This window comes from Chlorocebus sabaeus, chromosome 2, assembly GCF_047675955.1.
Source record: "Chlorocebus sabaeus isolate Y175 chromosome 2, mChlSab1.0.hap1, whole genome shotgun sequence".
NCBI lineage: Eukaryota > Metazoa > Chordata > Mammalia > Primates > Cercopithecidae > Chlorocebus > Chlorocebus sabaeus.
This window is the reverse complement of record NC_132905.1, coordinates 36,314,794-36,335,679: the sequence shown is the minus strand read 5'-3', so window position 1 is coordinate 36,335,679 and position 20,886 is coordinate 36,314,794. Positions and strand designations below refer to the sequence as shown.

The 20,886-nt window shown below is 44.3% G+C and overlaps 1 protein-coding gene across 2 annotated transcripts; it reads left to right on the top strand.

Moving 5' to 3' along the window:
* Nucleotides 1-12,233: 12,233 nt before the first annotated feature.
* LOC119623635 (cystatin-11) lies at nt 12,234-15,779 on the top strand. 2 transcript variants are annotated; one of them, XM_037996313.2, is made up of 3 exons: nt 12,234-12,821; nt 13,466-13,570; nt 15,507-15,779. In XM_037996313.2, the coding sequence occupies exons 1-3, from the start codon at nt 12,594-12,596 to the stop codon at nt 15,588-15,590; spliced, it is 417 nt and encodes a 138-aa protein (XP_037852241.2). In that variant the 5' UTR covers nt 12,234-12,593; the 3' UTR covers nt 15,591-15,779. The 2 variants fall into 2 exon arrangements, with proteins under 2 accessions (XP_037852241.2, XP_072867902.1); XM_073011801.1 differs by lacking the exon at nt 13,466-13,570.
* The last annotated feature ends 5,107 nt before the right edge of the window (nt 15,780-20,886 follow it).

The following is a 20,886-nucleotide window of genomic DNA, read 5'->3' as shown; positions in this document are numbered from 1 at the left end:
GAATTCAGAATCACAAAGAGAAAGCTTATGATTTGAAGGCAAGTTGCTCCCTATAATGTGTCGTTTGGCATTGTCTTCTGGTGCTCAATCTGGCAGTAGACGAGGGAGCGGAAGGGAAGAGCACCACCTCCCCCACACCCCCATTGCTGACCTGCTTGGTCTCCTCTGGTTTCCCAGCTGGCCTGAGGGTTACTGCCTCCTTTTGGAGCGTTTGTTCTGCCTAAGAGCACAAGGGGCTAATGTTAGCCACTCTGGAAGTTATGTCTCCACCTGCTAGACTTCTGCAGAGTTCAACTGTCCAAAATATCTCTCTTTGGGGGTCCAATTTTTGTATCACATTTGAGAGCCATCATTCCCAGAGAACCACTGAAACCAGCAAAACACAGCAGAGTAGCCATCTGGCGTTAGAATATTTCATCATTTTGCGAGCTCTGAAAAGTAGATCTGGAGAGAAACAAACAAACAAAATGCTTTTTCTTCAATCACTGATCTATAATCAGAAACAGGATCAAGCATCAGCACAGTTATTTCACCATGTGAAAAAATAATAGAAATTTTCTTCTGGCAGCTGACAAAATACTCTGTGTCTTAGGGAACTTTGCTAGAAGGGAACATGGATGCTAGAGAAGACAGACATGCTAGCTAAAGCTGTTCCTAGGGTTCATATGCTGAGGAACTACATGGGCCTCTCTATAGTAGACCTAAAATCCAAGCATATCAATCATTACATTAAATATAAGTGATCTAAAGTAAAAGATAGAGATTGTCAAATGAATAAAACGAATAAAAATATCACCCAACTGTACGCATATATCTCCCTATTTGCATACAGAAATATGTATGATTATATGTGTCATGTCATGAAAATCCCAATAGTCTACCTCAAATCCTATAGAACTAGAGGATGGCGGTATTTATAAGGTGATGGACACATATGTAAGAACAGAATAGAACAGTCAAAACATAGAATAGAACAGAATAGCCAAAAATAGACCAACTGGTAGCCAACTCACTTTTGGCATTGGTGTAGAGGCAATTCGATATATAAAGAACAATCTTTTCAATAAATGGTGTTGGAACCATTGAGCTTCTATATGCAATAGAAATTAATCTAAAACTGAATTTCATCATATGTGCATTATACAAGAATTAACTCAAAATTGAATCATAGATAAAAATATAAAACTATAATAGTTTTAGAGCAAAATATTCATGGCATGAAGTTAGAATTTTTAGACATGACACCAAAAGCATGATCCTTTTTAAAAAGATTATATATCTCTCATTTTATGTTAGAGAGTCATAAAAATGATGTCTCAGGATACAAAATCAATGTGCAAAAATTAGTAACATTTCTATACATCAACAACAGTCAAACCAAGAGTCAAATCAGGAATGTACTCCCATTCACAATTGCCACAAAAAGAATAAAATGCCTAGGAACACAGATAACTAGGGAAGTAAAAGATCTTTACAAAGAGAACTACAAGACACTGCTCAAAGAAATCAGAGATGACACAAACAAATGGAAAAACATTCCATACTCATGGATAGGAAGAATCAATATTGTTAAAATAAATATTGTTAAAAAGCAATTTATAGATTCAATGCTATTCCTATTAAACTACCACTGACATTCTTCACAGAACTGAAAAAAAAAAACTATTTTAATATTCATATAGAACCAAAGGAAGAGCCTAAATAGCCACGGCAATCCTAAGCAAAAAGAACGAAGCTAGAGGTATCATGCTACCTGACTTCAAACTATACTACAGGGCTACTGTAACCAAAACAGCATAGTACGAAAACATACATGCATACCTATGGAACAGAATAGAGAAGCCAGAAATAAGGCCACATGCCTATAACTATCTGACTTTTGAAAAACCTGACAAAAACAAGCAATGGGGAAAGGATTTTCTGTTCAATAAATGATGCTGGGATAACTGGCTAGCCATATGCAGAAGATTGAAACTGGACCCCTTTCTTACATTATATACAAAAATTAACTCAAGATGAATTAAATACTTAAATGTAAAACTCAAAACTATAAAAACCCGGAAGACAACCTAGGCAACACCATTTAGGACATAGGCATGGGCAAAGATTTCATGACAAAGACACCAAAAGCAATTGCAACAAAAGCAGAAATTGACAAATGGGATCTAATTAAACTAAAGAGCTTCAGCACACCAAAAGAAACTATCAACAGAGTGAGCAGACAACCTACAGAATGGAGAAAGTTTTTGCAAGCCATGCATCTAACGAAGGTCTAATATCCAGCATCTATAAGGAACTTAAACAAATTTACAAGCAAAAAACAAACAACCCCATTAAAAAGTGGGCAAAAGACATGAACAGACACTTTTCAAAAGAACACATACATGCAGCCAACAAGCATTTGGAAAAAGGTCAACATCACTTATCATTAGAGAAATGCAAATTAAAACCCCAATGAGATACCATCTCACACCAATCAGAAAGGCTATTATCAAAAATTTTGAAAATAACAGATGCTGGCAAGGTTATGGAGAAAAAAAAGAACGCTTATATACTGTTAGTGGAAATATAAATTAGTTCAACCATTGTGGAAAACAGTGTGGTGATTCCTCAAAGTCCCAAAGACGAAAGTACCATCTGACCTAGCAATCCCATTACTGGGTATGTACCCAAAGAAATACAGATTGTTCTATTACAAAGACACATGCATGCATATGTTCATTGCAACACTATTCACAATAGCAAAGACATGGAATCAACCTAAATGTCTGTCAATGATAGACTAAATAAGGAAAATGTAGCACACATACACCATGGAACACTAGGCAGCCATAAAAAAGAATAAGATCATATCCTTTGCAGGGGCATGGATGAAGCTGGAGGCCATTATTCTTAGCAAACTAATGCAGAAACAGAAAACCAAATACCACATGTTCTCACTTATAAGTGGGAGCTAAATGATGAGAACACATGGACACATAGAGGGAAACAAACCACACTGGGGCCTATTGGAAGGTGGAGGGTAGGAGGAAAAAGAGGATTAGGCAAAACTAACTAAAGGGTACTAGACTTAATACCTGGGCAATGAAATAATCTTTACAAAAAAACCTCATGACACAAGTTGACCTACAAAACAAACCTGTGCATATACGCCTGGAAGAAAGAAGATAAATTGAGCTTCATGAAAATTTAAAGTTTTGCTCTAACAAAGACACAGTTAAATGAAAAGACAAGCTACAGACTGAAAAATGATATTTTCAAATCACATATATAAAAAATTGTAACCAGAAAAAATAAATAACCTCAAAAACTCAATAGTAAAAAAACAAACACACCAATTAATAAATGGACAAAGACATGAATACTTTACCAAAGATAAACACATAGTAAATAAACATATGAAAAGATCACTAGTTATTAGCGAATAGGCTCCATGTCATTAGTCCTTGGACAAATACTGATTAAAACCATGATAAGATACCACACAGCTAAAATAAAAAATAGTGATAACAACAAATGCTGGTGAGAATGTGGATAAACTGGTTCTCTGATTCACTGCCAGTCAGAATGCAAAATGGTGTAATCACTGTAGATATGTTTTGCAATTTCTTACATAGACATACCTCGGAGACATTGGGCATTTCATTTTAGACCACCGCAATAAAGTGAATATTGCAATAAAGTGAGTCACACCATTTTTTTTGGGTTTCCCAGTGCATATAAAAGTTTTGTTTATACTATATCGTAGTCTATTCAGTGTGTAATAGAATCATGTATGAAAAACAACATATATACCTTAATTAAAAATGATTTATTGATAAAAATCCTAACAATCTGTGCCTTCAGTGAGTCATAATCTTTCTGCTGGTGGAGGGTCTTGCCTTGATGTTGATGGCTGCTGACTGATCAGACTGGTGGTTGCTGAAGGTTGGGCTGGCTGTGGCAATTTCTAAAAATAAGATAACAATGAAGTTTGTGAAGTTTTAATATCTCACCAGGAATTTCCTTGTGGGAAGAATACAGGGGAGGCGGGTAGCTTTTCATCTTGTATTCATCTTATTTGGGAACAAAAAGGTGGAGGCAGTTTTGCATGACCCAGTTCCCAGCTTGACTTTTCCCTTTGGCTAAATGAGTCTGGGGTCCCAAAATTTAACTTCCTTTCACAGGGTGTATCTGACTGTTCCCCTACCCCATTTTGTCTGTGTTATCTTAAGTAAAATGTGGATTCCTGACATTTTTTATGTGCCTTTTGTTTATGTGAAAACTGTGGGCTTCTCAATATCCCACCCTTTCCCCTTTGAATTTCGAGCCCTGAAAATCATCTTCAGAGAAAGGCACCTGTCTCCCAGGTGCGTCCTCAACTATGGCAAATAAATCTCCAAAAATGATTGAGACTTGTCGCGCCATTTTCCTCGCTTGACAGCCCCATGATTACAAAATTTATGAATTAAAAAGTGAAAGATGACTATTCAACAAATGGGGCAGGTAAAACTAGATAGCCATCTGCAAAATAAATAGATAAATAAATACATAGTTCAATTCCCAGGGTATTCCTTCCACCAACACAAATTCCAGATGGGATCAACAAGTACAAGGGACACTTCTGAATGTTCCTCTGGCAGCCAGGACAGCCTCCCCATGACCCTCTGGATCCTACTGAGGCTACAAGGGAACCCTGGCTAAATGGGGAGAAGGAGCGAACTTCCTGTTAGTGAGGGCCTTTGGGGAAGCTGAGCTGTTAAGCAGCCACCATTTGCCTTCTGAGCTGTGAAGCAGGATCCTATTATATTTGTTCCCAGAACGGTATAAATGCATTTTAGGTGTTTATAAGGGACTTGGGGAGGCCAGCAGGGTTTGTGGAAAAGGCATTCTCATCTAATGTTGGCAGAAGTGCAAATTGCGGAAGTATAAACAGAAGTGTTGCTATAAACACTAGTTGTCTTGTGAGTTTGTTCCTTATTTGCTAGTCCACTGGGAACCAGCTGAAGACCTCGCAACAGTGGTGTAAAACTAGCTGCGTTGTGCAGGGAGATACCAGAGTGGATAGCGCAGGAATGGTCAGGATATTACATGAGTCTGGATGGAGTCAGTGAAGACTGGGCTGGAAGGCAGCTGTGGAAATGCAGTGTACGGGGAAAAGGATTTTATTCATTCAATCATCCATGTGTTCATGCTTTCACTCATCCACCATGTTTTTCAGCAATGATTTTGTGTCAGGCCCTGAAGATACTGTTGTGAATAAAACTAAATCCTGCACTATGCCAGTGGTTTTTGACAGGTGTGCTGAAGAACGACCCAATGGGACCTTATGATGGACTGGGCACAAAGAATGAGTCAGAGGAGAGAACCAAAGTTTAACACTTGGGCAAGTGCGTGTGTGTGTGTGTTTGTGTGTGTGTGAACATTGTCAGCGGTTCATTCAACATCAAGAACTGCACTACTTGTCAGAAATACAGAAAATAACAATGATAACAACAACAACAATAATAATTGAACACTTTTTGGAAACCATTATAAGCTCTTTGCCTGGATTATCTCATTTCATTAGCATGAATGGGAACTATTTTATACCCATTTTGCAGGTGAGAAGACTGAGGCACGCTGAATATAAGTAACTTGCTCACAGCCACCCAGTTGGTCAATGGTGGAGGCAGATGTGAGTCCAGCCAGTCTGACTTTGTTGTCCCGAGGGATTCAAAGTGAGGTTCCAGAGGCAGAGCCAAAGAGCAATGGAAAGAGAACAGCTTGCATGTTTTGATAGAAGAGTGGCCAGAAAGCAGTGGCATCCACGTTAGCCTGGGCAGAGGGTGGGGCAGGCAATCAGAAGGCGCTTCTTGGAGCAGATTGCTTCTTCAGCAGAGTCCAGGAATATGAGCAGCTGTTAATAAAAGGAAGAAAAAGGCAACAGCGCTCAGCAGAGGGGAATCCCCTACGAAGACCGAGCTATGCTGGAGACTTTTTAGGAGGGAATTCGGCTGCCCCAGGAAGCTCATGATCTTGGACTCCTAAAAACCTACATCTCTTAAATGTTGACCCCATTTTGAAGGAGAGAAGAGGCCACATGGGTCTAAGGAAGGTGAGGAAGAGCAATCTCTGGTAAGAGCTCGGTTTCTCCTCTGAGGCCCAGCAATTCCAACTCCTCTGGCTGACCCCAGACTGACAAAACAAAACCCATCTTAACCAAAGTCTCAAAGGAAACTGGGGCCACCTCCAATGGTCCAGGGGCCTTCCTTCCTGGGGACAGTACTGATAAATGTGCCTTTCTCATCCTCACCATAATTCAGTGATATTTGCTGGTTCTCCTGGAGACCAGCACCCTCCTGATTAATTGCCCACTCAATCCTCTCTGAGTCCAAGGAGCTGCATTCATTCAACTTGGCCAGGAGAACAGTTTTCATGAAACATGAAAGCTGAGGTAATAATAGCAAGCGAGAATCAGCACGCAAGGAGACACATCCACCTGAGCTATGGGGAACAGTGAAGAAGAAGTTTTAGCAGAGCAGGAACATTCATTGATTGCAACCTGAAAACTTACAAAGCCACTGGAGTTGAAGAGTGCATGGAAAATTTTAGAAACCAGCGAGTTCCTCAGCATGTTCATCTATGTGAGATGACAGTTTGGTGGCCAGATAACATCTTCCAGCAGAGCAACTCCATGCCTGCGGCTGCAGAAACTTCAGGCAAATATATGCAAACTGCAGTCTGAGTATTCTATATCAGGTTGAGATTCTGACAGCTGGAAATGACAGCCCATTCTATTTTCAATTTTAGCATCTTAACCAACTCTTGGTAGGATGTGGAAAGTCAGAAAGATTTTTTTGGAAGATAAACATGCTACAATATTGCATCTGTGGATGGATGTCTCCTAGCAATGAATCCATGGACCCATGGATGCATGTTACCGAGAAGAAGCCACAGCGGATGGGGTGTGGAACTGAGACATGACTGGAGAACTTGTGGGACTTGGTGGCTGACACTGGGGCTCCAAAGAGACAAAACGGGGTACCCCAGAGAGGCAGTGGAAGGGTGTGAGGACAATGAGCCCTTCTTTGGCTGGAGGAGATTCAGTTTACAGTGGGACTTTCAAAGGAATTTGCAGCAAACAGGTAGCAATATAGAATCACACTTCAAAAAGGGAACTTGGAATGAAGTTAACCACATGGGAGTCACATCTATAGCAGCATTAAATGCGGCCAAATTGTTAGTAACTGAGATTGTAGAAAAGGGGTTCCTAAAATAGCATCAAGGCTGGTGCAAGTACAATGGTATTTACAACTTATTGATCACAGCCATTTACAGATTCCTTTGTTCTTTCTCCACCCCCACTGCTTCACTTGACTAGCCTCTAAAAAGAATCATATATATATATATGTATATATACATATATATACACACACACACACATATATATATATAAAATCCCATGCCAAGGGATTGGATTCAGGGGCCTGTAACCTCCCTGAAGTCATATGCAACATTTTATGTAAATGTTACTGAATGTTAAATGGAATTTTTTTTTAGGACAAGTTTCAAAATCAGGTGCCAGAGAAGAACATAAAATTTTTCATAGTGGATAGAGAAGCCACCTGAATTGCTCACCCATGTTGAGAAAATGAAATGTCCAGGAGTCAGGAACAGAGGAAGTACTGAGGGAGGTGATCTACCTGACCCTCGCCCGAGCTAGTGGTGACTGACTTCCTGCTTTTCTGGCCAGGCAGCCAAGAAGCAGCTAGGTTGAGATGGTCCAGAGCAGAGAAGGACCTGAGGTGGTCGGGATGTCAACAGGGCTCCACATACCTCAGCCGAAAGAACCAGAGCAGTCTTGGCCGAGGCAAGAGCAACCGGCAGCCAGAACGGAGAGCCTCTGTGCTGCCGTGACAGGTAGAGTAACACCCCACCCGAGATGTCCACATCCTAACGCCACAACCTGTGAACTTGTTACCTTGTGGGCAAAAGTGACTTTGCAGATGTGATTAAGTTAAGGATCTTAAGATGTGAGATTATCTGAAGAGGCCCCATGTAATTAATCACAAGGGTCCTTAGAAGAGGGAGATAGAGAGCCAGAGAAGGAGACATGCTGGGATAAGTAGAGGTCAGAGAGAACTGAAGAGACTCTGTGCTGGCTTTGATGATGGAGGAAGGGGCCATAAGCCGAGCAGAAAAAACAGATTCTCCCCTAGGGCCTCCAGAGGGAGTGCGACCCAGCCAATACCTTGATTGAATGGCTGGTAACCTCCAGAATTGCAAGATAATCAAAGGGTGCTGCTTTAAACCACTGTTGTTAGTAACTAGTTACAGCAGCCACAGGAAATGAGCACAGCTGCCAGGGTAGCTGCAGGGGAGGGGCTACTAGCAATAGAGGCTGGGTAGAGGCAGGAAGGGACCCCAAAACAGCCAGTTTTAAAATTCTGCCAAGGCTGGCGAGCACAGCAGCTGCAGTCAAGTAGGAATTTTCCAGTCCCCTACATCTTCCTCCTCTGCTTGTTCTGACACAGAGGGTCCCTGAAAACCATGACGAGATGGAAGAGGTAGAGGAGATGTGGTGCATAGGGAAAAAGAGAAAGAAGCAAGCACTCCTCCCCAAATGCAAGTCTCTAGGAGGCAGAAGCGCAACTTTAAATCATGTTCGAAGTTTTGACCATCTCCAAAAACTAGCATTTCAATAACTGGATTGAGACTGTGTATATTGTCTGCGAGTCACTTGAAAAGTCACAGGGGACAAAAAGCATAGCCGACTCCATGCAAAGGAACACTAGGAAGTGAGGACAAAGCCACAAATGATGACATTTCCAAGTGAAGCCTGTTCCCCATAAGGGGCACATTCTCTGTTTTCGGGGGAGTGGGCTACAGCTTCCATCAGCTTCTCAAAGGGGATTTTTACATCTGCTGAGGTTAAGAATTATGAATACGGAGGAAGAGGTCAAGGTCTGGGCTTGGAGAAGAGCTTGTATTCCGGCCTGCAGGGGAGTGGGGAGGGAATAACAAGAAGAAAAAGCAGAGGGGAAAAAAGACAAGATCAAGAGGGCTGGAGGACACGGTGTTCTTCACACTGCTTACCTCCCCATGCAGGGCCAGGAGGGCAAGTGGGCGACAGGAAGAGAACCCACGGGCTACTGGTGAGATCAACCAAGAGGAAATGCTGCCAGTGCAACCCTGCGGCCGATCGACCACCTGCGCCTCCTGGCCCGGCTTCTTTGGTGCCGCCCTCTTGCCTTGCTACCTGGGGCCTGAGGGAGCTGGCAAGGCATGTTTGCGCTGATAGAAGTGAAGGCCCACGGGCTGCCCACTGAAGTTGGAGATGAACGGTGCCAGTTCTGCACAGCTGCAAAGCGCACACGGGAGGGGATCCAGTCAGACTCTCACAGACATTGATAGGAGGGTTTCTTTGTGAGCCCCACAATCCTGCCCCACCACGTGCTGGATGCTTACATATACTATCCCTAGTCTTAGAACATCTCTGCAGGAGACGTGTAGTAAGTATGTCTATGCCATGAACAACCTAAATCAGACAATAAAAAACAAAATTTCATAAATACTGTCCAGACAATTGCACAATAATCCCACTACATACTAAGCACTTACTATGAGTCAGATTCTGTTTCAATTAGTAGCAGTATGTGGCCAGCCATGAGAATTAGAGACCAAAATTATGGTGGTCAAAACACACAAGAGTTGAAAATATACTCTTATTTATATAAGCAAGAAAATAAACTTTACTATAAAAGAGTTGGGATGGCAATATAGGACTGGCACTGTAATTCCAAAGTGACAAGGGCACAAAGCACTACAATCCTTTCATCTTTTTCTGTTCCATCCTCAGAGCTCCAATAGAGCTGCTGGAGTTCCAGCCGTCATGTCCTCATTCCCAATGGCAGATAAGGCAAAAATGACTCTTTGCAACTGAGTCAGCAATTTACAGAGTAAATTCCTCTATGTCTCAAACAACAATTTCACTTAGATCTTGGTCATGAGACCACCCCCACTGCAAGGAAGGCTGGGAAATGCCTTCCCAGCCTTCCCAGCCATCTTTATTGCAGGCAGTCCCATACTCAAAACAAAAATGCACTTCTGTGACTGAGAAAAATAAAATGAGCAGTCTCTGCCATAGGCTCTTAATTATAATACAAGAGTAACCCAATGAAAAGAGCATTGATATCCCACTTACAGTCGCTCAGGGAGCTCAGGGCAGAGGCCAAGCAGACCTCACACTAGGCCCAACTGATGCCCAGCTTCTCACCTTTTTCCACTTTGCCTTTGTGCCACCAGACAAATTGAGGCCGTCCTGGAAGCACAGACAGGAGGTTGAGACAGAGCCTTTCCACAATGTTCATGCTGCAGTCATGCCAAATCCTCCATCAAGAGGGTGTGGAGGACGTGTGCCCCACTGCACTCCAAGGAGTGAACCCTAAGGTCCATGAGTTTGGGGTGTGTGTGTGCAGGTGTGTGTGTCTGTATGTGTACTGTGTCTGTGTGTTTCAGTGTGAGTGTGGGTATGTATATGTGGGGGTGTGTGTCTGTGTGTGTTGTGTGTGTGTTTCAGTGTGAGTGTGGGTGTGTATGTGTAAGTATGTGTCTGTGTGTATGTTGTGTGTCTGTGTGTTTCAGTTTGAGTGTGGGCATGTACGTGCAGGTGTGTGTTGTGTGTCTGTGTGTTTCAGTGTGAGTGTCATTGTGTATGTGTAGGTGTGTGTGTTGTGTGTCTATGTGTTTCAGTATGAGTGTGATTGTATACATGTTGTATACATGTAGGTGCATGTGTTTCTGTGTGTTACGTGTCTGTGTGTTTCAGTGTGTATGTGAGCATGTGTGGGGGGTGTGTGTGGTGTGTGTCTGTGTGTTTCAGTGTGTATATGTGCATATGTGGGGGTGTGTGTGTTGTGTCTGTATTTCAGTGTGAGTGTGGGTGTGTATATGTAGGTGTGTGTTTCTCTGTGTGCTGTGTGTCTGTGTGTTTCAATGTCAGTGTGGGCATGTATGTGTAGGTGTATGAGTGTTGTGTGTCAATGTGTTTCAGCATGTGTGGTTGTGTACGTGTAGGTGCATGTGTCTCTGTGTGTTGTGTGTGTGTTTCAGTGTGTATGTGTGCGTGTGTGGGGGTGTGTGGTGTGTGTTTCAGTGTGAGTGTGGGTGTGAATGTGTAGGTGTGTGTGTCTGTATATTTCCATGTGACTGTGGATAGGTATGTGACTGTGTGTGTTGTGTGTCTGTCTTTCAGTGTGTGAGTGTGACTGTGTGTGTAGGTGTGTGTGTGTTGTGTGTGTGTGTGTTCGGGTGTGAGTGTGACAGTGTGTGTTTAGGTGTGTGTGTTGTGTGTCTATCTTTCAGTGTGTGAGTGTGACTATGTGTGTAGGTGTGTGTGTGTTGTGTGTCTGTGTGTTCGGGTGTGAGTGACTGTGTGTGTAGGGGTGTGTGTATGTTGTGTGTCTGTGTGTTCGGGTGTGAGTGACTGTGTGTGTAGGGGTGTGTGTATGTTGTGTGTCTGTGTGTTCGGGTGTGAGTGACTGTGTGTGTAGATGTGTGTGTTGTGTGTCTGTGTGTTCGGGTGTGAGTGTGGCTATGCGGCAAGTGTGTCTGTGAGGGAAGGTTGAGCAAGGGTGTCAGGAAAGAGGCCCTGGCTTCCTGGTTCCCTGGAGGCAGATGAGGAAGCCTCGAAACAGGCCTTGGGTGCGCCCAGGGCTCCTCCCCTGGGTTCCCACACAGGAGCCATCACTGCACATTTGTGCATCCCATCTTCCCAAATGACACCATAACAGGCCTTCTAGGAACCGAGCGTAACTGCACCAAGCCTGCATTCTGTGTGCCATGGGACACAAGCTCCAACCTCCACCCACCAGTGGCTTCTTCCTTCCCTAACTGGCCGCCAAGTCTGGGGATTCCCATCAGGTCCCCAGGATGAAGCCTTTAGGAAGCCAGAATATCCAAGCAGAAAGCTCCTCGTGCCTCACACCTGAAGCTTCCTGGCTGCTTCCTTCTCCTCCAAAACCTCTAAGTCCAGCGGAAGCCACTCCAGGACTTGGCGGCACTGGGGAATCATCGGTGTCAGAGTTGACTCTCCCTCACTTCACACTTTTCTGCAGGGTGCCTCTGCTCCTTCGTCCTCTAAGGGAGGGGATTTTCCAGAACTCGTCTCCAGGAACCAGGTGCGGGGAGAGTGACTTCTGGTGCAGGCAGCCCCTCCCCACAGTGTCCATCCCCCACGGCTCACCTATGCATGCTCCAGTCCTGGTCTCCAGTCTCCCTGTGTCTCCAGCAGTTACCATCCTCCAGGACTCCCAGGGGCCCTGGCCTGGCTCCCACCAAGACAATGCTGGGTCCACAGAAGCCTGTGTGTTGCTGAGGGAGCAACCCCTCAAAGAGAAAATGTGTGTGTTAGCATGTGTGTGGCATGAACTTATGCAAAAACCATTGCACAGTCTCTTGCTGCTCTCCCCTCAAGTTCAGCTGCTGATGAAGGGGGAGGAGGAGGAGAGGAGAGCTGTGGGTGTCCACCACCAGCTGCTCTTAAATCCTGCCAGGGCAGGTAGGGTCAGTGTGATTCAACTTGTCCCTGAGGGGTGCAGAGAGGACTCTTCCTGTTCCTTTGCAGCTGAAGGATGATGGCTGAGCCCTGGCAGGCCCTAAGGCTCCTGCTGGCCATTCTATTGACTCTGATGACCCTTACCTACCAAGCAAGGAAGAAACCCTTTCTAAGTGTCCATGAAGTGACGGCAGTAGAAAACCATGCGAAGGACACCTTGCAATGGATCACCGACCAGTACAACAAGGAAAGTGATGACAAGTACCACTTCAGGATCTTCCGAGTCCTGAAAGTCCAGAAGCGGGTGAATGTATGACTTCCCGCCTCTCCCCAGGCCTGATACGTCCACATCAGGCGGCCACTGGTGTCAGGAATAGTCCCACTCAAGGGAAATTCAACCTTGCTTAGTTTGAAGTGAGCACTTTAAGAGAAGCATAAATTCACTAGGGTGAATGAAGTTACGGCACTTAAACGAAACCCAGGGCCAGGGATCCTCAGCACATTACATCCCAAAGGCCAAATCTGCCTGCTGCCCACTTTTGTAAGTCGTGTTCTTGTGACTCAGCCATGCGCGTGGGTGTGCTTTGTCTGCCACTGCTTGCTGCTGCCACACTCACGCTGAACTGAGTAGTTACAGAGACCGCATGTAGAAAACCTACAATGTTTACGATGTAGTCCTTTACAGACCCCTATCCAGAACCACTAGCATCACTTGTGTTATCCAAGGGATAGATTTGCCCAAGGGGAAAGATCATGTTTCTGATGGTTTCTGGTTAATTCTCTATGAATGATGAAAACAATCATGAGTCAAACAGAAAGAGGAGAGAGGAGCCCGCCCAGGACCAGGTCCTTGCCCTTGGATGCAGGGTAGCGGAGCTCCCAGGCACAGAAACCACAGACAGGGGAGAAGGAGACACACTGTACCTCCCCACCACCTGCCGCCCACAGGTCACTGACCACCTGGAGTATCACCTGAACGTGGAAATGCAGCGCACCACCTGCCAAAAGCCAGAGACCATGAACTGTGTCCCCCAGGAAGGGGAACTTCACAAGGTATTGGGTAAAAGCACTTTAACTTAGACAGAAGTCCTTTTCAGTGAGGTTTTTCTGTGGCTTTAGAATGAGTTGGGAAGAATTAATTGGAATTTACTCAAGCTGGCTTGAAAGAATGCATGGGTAACACCTCCTTTCTCAGAGAGGAAAAGCAAAGGTGCAGACGGCTGGGATGCTGCTCCTTTGTTGCTGGAAGGAGTGTGAGGAGGCCGAACGTATCCAGAGAGAGGAGTTGAGGTGGCCGAGCTGCAGGGGCACACTCTGGGGTGAGGGAAGCAGACAATTCTTAATATTTGAGCAGCCTGTGGGAGGGACGTAGCAGGTGCGCTGACTGAATACCTCAGCGTCAACATGACAAGGCTGCACAAGTGCTGGGCCGCATGAGTGCTGGGCTGCTGTCCTCTCTCATTTCATCCAGCTGTGTTCATCCAGCGGGAGAAGGAGGGGAGGAAACAAGTTCGGAAATGATTTGACTGGGTAAGGGGCACAAACTTGTATGCGTGTGCTATGCTGGGAAGCCACCACCCCCGAAGGCAGCTCCAGCTCCAAAAGGCCTTCTTCCCACACGGCACTGGCCCATCTGTGGGACAGTAAGCAGATCCCGACCCACACCACCAGCACCACAGTGTGCATGGGCAGAGTGAACCCTGCATACAAAGCGGCCTTGAAAGTTGCCAATCCTATGCGCCCTGCAAATCTCTTGACTTTACCCAAACAAATGAAAATGAGGCTGCCTGGATGTCCCGCTCTGCCTGGCATGGCCCTGATCTATGCCTAACTTCTCAGTGCAATCATTCATAGCATCCCCTGTTGCTTACAAATGTCTCCTGGTTAGGTTCATAAATTATATGATCAGCCTAGTTATAATGGCCTGGGTGTCCTCAACACAGAAATGTGACCCTCCCTGAGCTCCCTCTGCACTTTTTACATGCTTTTCAGTTCTTCAAGATCTAACAAGGTAGACTTTTTGTTTTTTTCCTGAAGAAGATTGTGAAATCTGCAAAAAGAGTAATTAAAGATGACAGTAAAGTAAAATGAAAGACGATTTTTGACTCGAGAGATTGAATTAGTGGAGTAGGTATTCTGAATGTTATTTTAAGACAAAAGTAAACACTAAAGCCTAGCACCCCTACCCCAGGCTTTCAAATGAAGAGCAACAAAACAAAATTACGCTAAGAAATTATAATTAGTAAGATGCATAATATGTTTAAAGTATTATTTTTATTATGGAAAAAGGAAGCAAAACAGAGAAGTAAAATTTGGAAGAAAATAGGGATAAGTGAGGAGAGAGATGATGCAATGGACGGATGGATGAAGAAATGAAGCAAGGCTGCAAGCACGGAGAGAGAGGAAGCAAAATCAGGAAGTAAAGATGGATGGGTGGATGGAAGGAGGGATAAATGGAAGAATGAATGGAGATGGATGATGGGTAAATGGAAGGATGGATGGATGGATGGGTTGATGAGTGGACAGATGGGTAAATGGATGGATGGGGGGGATGGGTGGAAGGATAAATGGATGGACAAATGGATGGATGGACATACGGGTAGATGAATGGAGGAGTAAATAGATGGTTGGAAGAATGGGTGGATGAATAAATGGAGTCATGAGAGAACAAATAAGGGAAGAAGTGAGTCTTAAAAAATGAGTAAAAATGAAGAGGGAGAAAAGAATCAGCAGTACCCATGGTGAATATGGGCTGCTCAGACACTTTATTTCTAAATATCTCGTTTGATATTTATTTTGATTTCAGTCACTTGATAGTAACATTGCTGGGATCATTCCAGAAAATGCCCTTCTGTTTGTGGTCAGATAGGATTGTAGGGGTGGAGAGGTGGTGGCCTTTTCTTCATTTTCATGTCTTATATCCTCTTCCTTCTCGTTTTAAATTTCACCTTGCATCTTTTAAAATACTGCCTTTGTTTTTTTATTTTAGCAAGTCAACTGCTTCTTCTCAGTGTTTGCTATACCCTGGTCTGAGCAGTACAAAATTTTGAACAAAACCTGCAGCAGTGACTAGGTGTCCTGGAACATACACCTGTGGTTACTGCATGTGAGAGAATCCTGCAATGAGCAATAATCCTTAAAATAGGCAATAAATGTTTGTCAACATATTCTTTTAAGATCGTGATTCCACTTTTTTTATTTTTCCTTTTAACCAAATTCTTCAGCTCATAGTAATAATCTGAAACTCTGCTGGGCCAGGGCAGTTTAGGGGTCCAAATGAGGTGATCTACATTATTCCTGACCTTATTGCCTACGCCGTCATGGTAGCAGAACTTCAATTTCATTATCACATCAGGCAAGATATTAAGATTCTTCAGATTTTAAAATAGTATGGAGAAAATGAGAAGCAGAATGAGGAGAGGGAAGAAGCTCAAAGCAACTGAACAGTCAAGAGATATTTGCAAGTATGGCCTATGATGGCACCTCTGAGGGGCCCAGTGAAGATCACCCTCTCTCCTTGCCTGAAATGCGAAATAAGAAGAAATCACACAAAGAACTGAGAAAGACAAGGCCTTTGCTACTGATGCGATAACCAGGTGGAGAAATGTGCCTTACTTTTGTAGGCAAGTCCACTTTCTAATTGCAAACTCCAGAATTAGACTTCTGCCCCTTTGCACGAGCAACACTGGACCAAACTAGGTCTGTCTATGAACAAATTCCTCTCCTGGAGGAGCAAAGGGAAATATGTGCTCCCCATGTGAAGGAGGCTGACCTGGTGACAATGCCCAGTTCATTCTTCCCAAACAAACCTGTCAGATTCATCCCACCAGGAGAGGAAGTCCCAAGGACAGGGAGAAGCCAGGAGTACTCTGTTCAAGGGGCTTTCTTTCCGCAGAGGGCACAGCAGCCACGGGAGGAAGCATCCCCCAACTCCATAGCCTGATTCAAGATCTCAGATGATGTCGCCGGGCTCACCCCACTCAACCTCCTCCTCCATGTGGTCGCAGGGAGGCTGCCAGCAGCTCAGTGGGTTAGGTGTGTCCTCCTTCATGTCCAGTAAGAAAGAGAGGAAGATCTTGTTCCCAAGAGCTCAAGCAAAAACCCTGGGTTTAATACCACAGGCGAGGTCTAGGAACACCATAGCGTGTGCATGCATACACACACACACACACACACACACACACACACACACACGGCATTCATCTCCTTGCGGGGAGAGGGAGTTGGGGTATTTATCCAACAGTTCAGTTCCCGTCAGTATTGGCTCTTAGGGGGCATGAATTCCCTAGTACCTCTGGCCTGAGGCAGCTCCAGGGCAGAGTAAGTAGCAGAGACAGTGCACAGATAAAGGGGCACAGGGTCTGGCACCTGGAAGTTGAGCTGATACACACAGAAAGTGAGAGATTTGAGAGATTATAGGCAGAGCACCGACAGGAGAGCTCTTGCATGTGTGAACTGTCAGCTGAGATGCATGTCAGCAACACCAAGTCTCACCAAGATAGGGTTGGCTTTGAAAGAACAAATCATTTTTTTGGCTTTTACTCTCACTATTGAAGTGCTGGAATGCCCAGGACCCTGTTTCAGTGGGGAGCCCAGGTGGGGTTTCCCTCCGCTAACTGCCTGGGATGATGTTAACCTACAGTGTCTTCATCTTTAACTGAGAACAACAGCACCTACTCCTTAAGGCAGTTGCAAAGATTGATGATGATAATGCATATACATTGCTTAACACAGTGCCTACCATGAAGCAGGCATTCAAATACATATTAACCATTAGTAGGAACACTGGCAGTGGCAGTGGTAGTAATTTAATACTAGTCAACATTCAACACTTTTCTGACATTTTTGGCTATGGTGTCCCCAAAGCAGGCATTATTATTCCTGGGGAGATTAAAAAGAGAAGGTGGAACATTTATGCCCATTAATCTCTTGGATTTCTCAGCCAATGTTGTGGGGCTTTCTTTGAACTTTTTAAAAAAATTAGTGTATGTTTCCAGGAAGTTACAAAGGTAGTACAGAGAAGTCCCCTGTGTCTTTCCTGTAGTTTCCCCTAATGGTTATCTCTTATCACATCATAGAAAAATATCACAATTAGGAAGCCATCATTGGTACTGTGTGTGTGCCATTGAGTCACATGTGTACATTTGTGTAACCAGCACCACGCTCAAGACACAGCACTGCTCCATCACCAGAGAGCTCTGCTGTGCTGCCTCCCTGTACTAAGCCAGGGCCTGGGTGCCCACTCTTGTCTTGATGCTGGCTCAGGTCCACCCTTCCTGTTTGCCAGTTATGAAAGCAAGGTGGGCAGGGGGTGGTGGTGGGAGAGTTCACTTTAAAAAATTAAAAATAATGCCACAAAGTTTGGTAAAACATTATATAAAGAATAGAGTGTCCATATGAAATTGTATTTAAAGAGATAGAAATACACATTGGGTACAGTGTGCACGGCTCAGGTGAGAGGTGCGCCAAAATCTCAGAAATCACCACAAAAGAAGTTATCCATGTAACCAAACAGCACCTGTTCCCCAAAAACCTATTGAAATAAAATAATAAATAATAACAATAACAATAATAAGAGATGACTAAAGTTGGAAAGCAGAAAAAAGAGAAATAGTACAATTAGACCATATAAATAAAAGGTGTTCAAAAAGTAAGAACTTAGAGATTGAACAAAATTTAAATTGATAAGTAAGTAACATTAGAAAAACAAAGGTAAAAAACAAAAAATGTTTAAAAGTCTTGAGCAAAAAATAGCTAAAGGCTAAACATAAGCACATCTGATTACCCACTAACTCTTAGGCATATATCCAATAGAAACACATGCATGTGGCCAGGCACAGTGACTCACGCCTGTAATCCCAGCACTTTGGGAGCCCGAGGCGGGTGGATTGCCTGAGGTCAGGTGTTCAAGACCAGCCTGGCCAACATGGTGAAACCCCATCTCTACTAAAAATACAAAAAAAATTAGCTGGGCATGGCAGTGGGCACCTGAATTCCTAGTTACTTGGGAGGCTGAGGCAGGAGAATCCCTTGAACCCGGGAGGCAGAGGTTGCAGTGAGCCAAGATCGTGCCACTGCACTCCAGCCTGGGCAACAAGAGCGAAACTCTGTCTCACAAAAAAAAAAAAAAAAGAAAGAAAGAAAGAAAAGAAAAGAAGCACATGAAAGGTGTCTAGCATTAGACAGGTACATGCATGCTTGTTAATAGCTATTGTTGTTAGAAGCTGAAAACGACCCAAAAGTACATTATCAGTACAATAAATTGTGGTATATTTACACAATGGAATTCTATACAATAATGAAAGTAAACTATAACTACACAAGACAACACAAATGTATTGAAGTCAAGAAGCCAGAAACAAAAGAATATACATTGTATGACTCCATTTCTAAAAATGCAACCAACAAGCTATGTTAAGCTAAGATGTTAGAATCTGGACAGAGGCTGCCTTTGGAGGCTCTTCATCTATAAAGTGGAGGAAAAGCTGCCATTTCGTAGGGTGGCCATGATGATCAAATGGGACAATGTGGGCAGCCGACCAGTGTTGGTCACCTAGTCAGCCCTCAATTAGCTTAGATTTGCAGGTCTGGGTGCCTTCTGGCCTTTTTGTTTTTGTGATGTTTGTGGGGAGGTTGTTTTTGCACAGGAATTTCACCTCCTTTAATTATTTTCCTCCATCCTCTCTTCTCCCTCAGGTCTTGCTGTCAAGTTTGAGGTTCTTGCTCTGAGTTTATTCTTTCTTTTTAGCAATACTCCCTCAAGTTGCCGTTATGACTGGCTGGTGGCACTGGTGCCTGGGAAGAGACTGAATGGTCAAGTGGTACAATAGGCACACTGTCAGCCATTGTCTGTGGCCGTGAGACCATTTCTGGTCTAACATGTACCTTCTCTAATCAACTGTCAGCCAGAGAAGGGGAGAAAACACAGGTCTTGTTTTAGCAGCTACAAGAATATGGGAGGCTGCTCAATGACTCAGTGTGCAGAAAAGAGTTTGCACGGCCTGCCTGAACTGCTGTCTTTAGAAAGACTGCTTGCAGGCTGGGCGTGGTGGCTCACACCTGTAATCCCAGCACATTGGGAGGCCGAGGCAGGCAGATCATAAGGTCAGGAGATCAAGACCATCCTGGCCAACATGGTGAAACCCCGTCTCTACTAAAAATACAAAAAAATTAGCTGGGCGTGGCAGCATGCACCTGTAGTCCCAGCTACTAGGGAGGCTGAGACAACAGAATTGCTGGAACCTGGGAGGCAGAAACTGCAGTGAGCCAAGATCGTGCCACTGCACTCCAGCCTGGCAGCAGAGAGACTCCATTAAAAAAAAAAAAAAAGGAAAGAAGGAAGGAAGGAAGAAAGGAAGGAAGAAAGGGCGGGAGAGAGGGAGGGAGGGAGGGAGGGAGGAAGGAAGGAAGGAAGGGAGGAAGGAAGGAAGGAAGGAAGGAAGGCAGGCAGGCAGGCTGGCTGCTTATAAGGCTGGCCTGGGCTGAAGTTTGAGAACCTGGAGGGTCAACAGTTTGATGGAAAACTTTTCCTACATGATAAGAGGGCCTCAGTGTGTCTACACTCTCTGTACAGCAGTGAGGTTGATGTTGAACCCCTGCTGTCCTCCAGGAGTCTGGAATTTCTGCATATGCCAGGCAGAGGCTGCCTTCATGACCAGCCCCCAATAAAAACCCTGGCTGCTGGGTTTTAAGGAACTTCTTTGTGACACATACTGTCACAGCTCACTTCTGGGGGAATTGAGCGTGCTCTGTGTAATGGCACTGGGAGAGGATTCCAGAAGCTCCTGCCTGGTTTTCTGAACCTTTTGCTTTTGCTGGTTTCGCCCTGTGTCCCATTGTTGTCATATCACAGCTGTGAGAATGACACTAGGCTGAGTCCTGTGAGTCCTCTAGTGAGTCACTCAATGTGATTTTGGTCTTGGGAATCTCAGACACACTCACAAAACTGTGTGAGTCACAGTGTTGTGTGTGTGCTGGGAAGAAATAGGGCTCCCCACACTAGGGTCAGAACTAGGGTTGTTTTCGCACAGGAATTTCACCTCCTTTAATTCTCTTCCTCCATCCTCTCTTCTCCCTCAGGTCTTGCTGTCAAGTTTGAGGCTCTTGCTCTGTGTTTATTCTTTCTCTTTAGCAATACTCCTTCAAGTTGCCATTATTTCCGAAAAGCCATAGAGAGGTGGGGTGGTGTAGAAAGAATGGTGAGGTTTCAAGCCGGGCATGGTGGTTCACGCCTGTAATCCCAGCACTTTGGAAGGCAGAGGTGGGTGGATCACGAGGTCAGGAGATCAAGACCTGGCTAACACAGTGAAACCCCATCTCTATTAAAAATACAAAAAATTAGCTGGGCAGGCTAATGGTGGTGAGTGCCT